General features: G+C 40.4%; 1 protein-coding gene across 1 annotated transcript; it reads left to right on the plus strand.

The window, feature by feature from the left end:
* The first annotated feature begins 2,792 nt into the window (after positions 1 to 2,792).
* Positions 2,793 to 4,439, plus strand: LOC131826839 (hsc70-interacting protein-like). Its single transcript, XM_059166456.1, has one exon. It carries the CDS (start codon positions 2,887 to 2,889, stop codon positions 3,994 to 3,996), a length of 1,110 nt encoding a protein of 369 aa, XP_059022439.1. The 5' UTR covers positions 2,793 to 2,886; the 3' UTR covers positions 3,997 to 4,439.
* The last annotated feature ends 1,165 nt before the right edge of the window (positions 4,440 to 5,604 follow it).

Genomic DNA, 5,604 nt, shown 5'->3' on the forward strand with positions numbered 1-5,604 from the left:
ATGGAATCAATGGAGATAGGCTAATGGATGCAAAAATTTCATAATTATTACAGAAAATCCTTTGTAGATTGAGCTTTAAACTGTTGCACAAAGCACTTACTAACACACTTTGCTACCACTTCAGTTTATACATTTGGGAAGCCTTCCTAAAGGGAAGGTTAGGCATAGAGCCTTTCGTAGCATGCTGAAACATCCTGACCAGGCACAGAGAGAAAGAAGGAAAGAGACAGCTTTCCAGTGGTATCAGACATTTTATTTATTTTTTAAATTATTTATTTATTTTCAGCATAACAGTATTCATTATTTTTGCACCACACCGAGAGCTCCATGCAATCCATGCCCTCTATAATACCCACCACCTGGTCCCCCAACCTCCCACCCCCACCCCTTCAAAACCCTCAGATTGTTTTTCAGAGTCTATAGTCTCTCATGGTTCACCTTCCCTTCCAATTTCCCCCAACTCCCTTCCCCTCTCTATCTCCCCATGTCCTCCATGCTATGTGTCATGCTCCACAAAAAAGTGAAATCCTATGATAATTGACTCTCTCTGCTTGAATAATCTCTTCCAGTCCTGTCCATGTTGCTACAAAAGTTGGGTATTCATCCTTTCTTATGGAGAAATAATACTCCATAGTGTATATGGACCACATCTTCCTTATCCATTCGTCTGTTAAAAGGCATCTTGGTTCTTTCCACAGTTTGGCAACCGTGGCCATTGCTGCTATAAATATTGGGGTACAGATGGCCCTTCTTTTCACTACATCTGTATCTTTGGGGTAAATACCCAGGAGTGCAATGGCAGTGTCATAGGGAAGTTCTATTTGTAATTTCTTGAGGAATGTCCACACTGTTCTCCAAAGAGGCTGCACCAACTAGCATTTCCACCAACAGTGGAAGAGGGTTCCCCTTTCTCCACATCCCCTCCAACACATGTTGCTTCCTGTCTTGCTAATTTTGGCCACTCTAACTGGTGTAAGTTGATATCTCAATGTGGTTTTAATTTGAATCTCCCTGATGGCTAGTGACGATGAACATTTTTTCATGTGTCTGATAGCCATTTGTATATCTTCATTGGAGAAGTGTCTGTTCATATCTTCTGCCCATTTTTTTATATGATTGCCTCTTTTGTGTGTGTTGAGTTTGAGGAGTTCATTATAGATCCTGGATATCAACCTTTTGTCTGTACTGTCATTTGCAAATATCTTCTCCCATTCCGTGGGTGGCCTCTGTTTTCTTGACTGTTTCCTTTGCTGTGCAGAAGTTTTTGATTTTTATGAAGTCCCAAAAGTTTATTTTCACTTTTGCTTCCTTTGCCTTTGGAGACATATCTTGAAAGAAGTTGCTGTGGCTGATATCGAAGAGATTACTGCCTATGTTCTCCTCTAGGATTCTGATGGATTCCTGTCTCATGTTGAGGTCTTTTATCCATTTTGAGTTGATCTTTGTGTATGGTGTAAGAGAATGGTTGTTTCATATAGCTACATATAGCTGTCCAGTTTTCTCAGCACCATTTATTGAATAGACTGTCTTTTTTCCACTGTATATTTTTTCCTGCTTTGTCAAAGATTATTTGACCATAGAGTTGAGGGTCCATATCTGGGTTCTCTACTCTGTTTCACTGGTCTATGTGTCTGTTTTTATGCCAGTACCATGCTGTCTTGGTGATCACAGCTTTGTAGTAAAGCTTGAAATCAGGTAAGGTGATGCCCCCGGTTTTATTTTTGTTTTTCAACATTTCCTTAGCGATTCAAGGTCTCTTCTGATTCCATACAAATTTTAGGATTATTTGCTCCAGTTCCTTGAAGAATACCAGTGGAATTTTGATCGGAATGGCATTAAAAGTATAGATTGATCTAAGCAGTAGAGACATTGTAACAATGTTTATTTTTCTGATCCAAGAGCATGGAATGGTCCTCTAACTTTTTGTGTCTTCTTCAATTACTTTCATGAGTGTTCTGTAGTCCCTCGAATACAGATCCTTTACCTCATTGGTTAGGTTTATTCCCAGGTATCTTATGGTTCTTTGTGCTATAGTAAATGGAATCAATTCTCTAATTTCCCTTTCTGTATTTTCATTGTTAGTGTATAAGGAAGCCACTGATTTCTGTACATTGACTTTGTATCCTGCCATGTTACTGAATTGCTGTATGAGTTCTAGTAGTTTGGGGGTAGAGTCTTTTGGGTTTTCCATATAAAGAATCATGTCATCTGCAAAGAGAGAGAGTTTGACTTCTTCATTGCCAATTTGGATACCTTTTATTTCCCTTTGTTGTCTGATTGCTGTTGCTAGGACTTCTAATACTATGTTGAACAAGAGTGGTGAGTGGGCATCCTTGTCATTTCCTGATCTCAACGGGAATGCTGCAAGCTTTTTCCCATTGAGGATGATATTTGCTGTGGGTCTTTCATACATAGATTTGATGAAGTTCAGGAATGTTCCCTCTATCCCTATACTTTGAAGCATTTTAATCAGGAACAGATGATGGATATTGTCAAATGCTTTTTCTGCATCAATTAAGAGGACCATGTGGTTATTCTCTCTTCTCATATTAATTTGTTCTAGCACATTGATTTGCGAATGTTGAACCATCCTTGTAGCCCAGAGATGAATCCGACCTGGTCATGGTGGATAATCTTTTAAATGTGCTGGTGGATCCTTTTTGCTAGGATCTTGTTGAGAATCTTAGCATCCATATTCATCAGTGATATTGGTTTGGAATTCTCCTTTTTGGTAGGGTCTTTGCCTGGTTTGGGGATCAAGGTAATGCTGGCTTCATAGAAAGAGTCTGGAAGCCCCCTTCTACACGATCACGCTGAGCTAGTACCCGCGCCTGGAATCGGGTCGCAACCCCAGCCGCGCCTGCCGCCTGCCACTGCCTCTGGACCATGGACCCCCGCAAAGTGAGCGAGCTTCGGGCTTTCGTGAAAATGTGTAAGCAGGATCCGAGCGTTCTGCACACCGAGGAAATGCGTTTCCTGCGGGAGTGGGTGGAGAGCATGGGGGGTAAAATACCACCTGCCACTCATAAAACTAAATCTGAAGACAGTATCAAGGAAGAAAAACCAGATAGTAAGAAGGCGGAGGAAAACATAAAGATAGATGAACCATCAAGTGAGGAGAGTGATCTAGAAATTGACAATGAAGGTGTGATTGAACCAGATACCGATGCCCCTCAAGAAATGGGAGATGAAAATGCAGAGATAACCGAGGAAATGATGGATCAGGCAAATGATAAAAAAGTGGCTGCCATTGATGCCCTAAATGATGGTGAACTACAGAAAGCCATTGACTTGTTCACAGATGCCATCAAACTAAATCCTCGCTTGGCCATTCTGTATGCCAAGAGAGCCAGTGTCTTCATCAAATTACAGAAGCCAAATGCTGCCATTCGAGACTGTGACACAGCTATTGAAATAAATCCTGATTCAGCTCAGCCTTATAAGTGGTGCGGGAAAGCACATAGACTTCTGGGCCATTGGGAAGAAGCAGCACATGATCTTGCCCTTGCTTGCAAACTGGATTATGATGAAGATGCTAGTGCGATGCTGAAAGAAGTTCAACCGAGGGCCCAGAAAATTGCTGAACATCGGAGAAAATATGAGCGAAAACGTGAAGAGCGAGAGATCAAAGAAAGAATAGAAAGGGTTAAGAAGGCTCGGGAAGAACACGAGAGAGCCCAGAGGGAGGAAGAAGCCAGACGACAATCAGGAGCTCAGTATGGCTCTTTCCCAGGTGGCTTTCCTGGGGGAATGCCGGGTAATTTTCCTGGAGGAATGCCTGGAATGGCAGGGGGGATGCCTGGAATGGCAGGAATGCCTGGGCTCAATGAAATTCTTAGTGATCCGGAAGTTCTTGCAGCCATGCAGGATCCAGAAGTTATGGTGGCCTTCCAGGATGTGGCCCAGAACCCAGCGAATATGTCAAAATATCAGAGCAACCCAAAGGTTATGAATCTCATCAGTAAATTTTCAGCCAAATTTGGAGGTCAAGCATAATGCCCTTCTGACAAATAAAGCCCTTGCTGAAGGAAAAGCAACTTCGATCACCTAATGGATGTCGCAATAATACAAACCAGTGTACCTCCGACCTTCTCATGAAGAAAGCTGGGGTGCTGTGAAGAGAATCCCTACCCCTCTGCTCCCCATGCAACTGAAACATTCTACAATGGTTTGCCATTAGGGTATTCATTCAGATAATGTTTTCCTACTAGGAACTACAAACTTTAAACACTTTTTAAACCTTAAAAATATTTAAAAACATATTAAAAGGGTGTGTTAGTCCCTACATTCTTCTTTACTAATCATTTCAGTTTTTTTCCTTTGGATTAATTGGGCAAGGAAGATATTTGAGTGTGGAAGATTCATTGCTCAGTTATAACGAGTGAAATAAAGGTTTATTAGTAGGAGGCAAATAATACATTAAAATAGATGAAGTTTGAGTTGGAAAAAAAAAAAGAAAGAGTCTGGAAGTTTTCCTTCTGCTTCAAATTTTTGAAACAGTTTCAGAAGAATAGGTGCTATTTATTCTTTGAAAGTTTGGTAGAATTCCCCAGGGAATCTGTCAGGTCCTGGGCTCTTGTTTTTTGGGAGGTTTTTGATCACTGCTTAAATCTCATTACTAGATATCGGTCTATTCAGGTTGTCAGTTTTTTCCTGGTTCAATTTTGGGAGTTTATAGTTTTCCAGGAATGCATCCATTTTATTAGGTTGCTTAGCTTATTGGCATATAACTGTTGATAATAACTTCTGATGATTGTTTCTACTTCGTTGGTGTTAGTTGTGATCTCTCCCTTTTCATTCATAATTTTATGAATTTGGGCTTTCTCTCTTTTCTTTTGGATTAGTGTGGCCAATGGTTTATCGATCTTATTGATTCTTTCAAAAAACCAACGCCTAGTTTCATTGATACGTTCTACTGTATCTCTGCTTTCTACCTCATCGATCTCAGCTCTAATCTTGATGATTTCCCTTCTTATGTGTGGAGTTGGTTTGATTTGTTGTTGATTCTCCAGTTCTTTAAGGTGTAGAAAGAGCTTCTGTGTTCTGGATTTTTCAATATTTTTGAGAGGCTTGGATGGCTATGTATTTCCCCCTTAGGACCACTTTTGCTGTATTCCATAGGGTTTGGACCGAAGTGTCTTCATTCTCATTGGTTTCCATGAATTGTTTAAGTTCTTCCTTGATCTCCTGGTTGATCCAAGCATTCTTAAGCAATGTGGTCTTTAGCTTCCAGGTGTTTGAGTTCCTTCTGAACTTTTCCTTGTGTTTGAGCTCCAGTTTCAAGGCATTGTCATCTGAGAATATGCAGGGAAACATCTCCGTCTTTTGGTATCGGTTGAGTCCTGATTTGTGACCCAGTATGTAGTCTATTCTTGAGAAGGTTCCATGTGCACATGAGAAGAATGAGTATTCTGTTTTTTTAGGGTGGAATGTTCTGTATATATCTATAGGTCGATCTGGTTCAATGCTCTCGATTCTTCATTGATTTTCCTGCTATGATGATCTGTCTCTTTCTGAGAGAGGCATGTTAAGATCTCCTACTATTAATATATTCATACCAATATGATTCTTTATCTTGATTAACAGTTTCCTTATGTAATTGGC

This window comes from Mustela lutreola, chromosome 3 (assembly GCF_030435805.1).
Source record: "Mustela lutreola isolate mMusLut2 chromosome 3, mMusLut2.pri, whole genome shotgun sequence".
NCBI classification, from domain to species: domain Eukaryota; kingdom Metazoa; phylum Chordata; class Mammalia; order Carnivora; family Mustelidae; genus Mustela; species Mustela lutreola.

Excerpts from the sequence above, each read along its gene's own strand:
- LOC131826839 (XM_059166456.1), top strand. The coding sequence starts at position 2,887 with ATGGACCCCCGCAAAGTGAGCGAGCTTCGGGCTTTCGTGAAAATGTGT.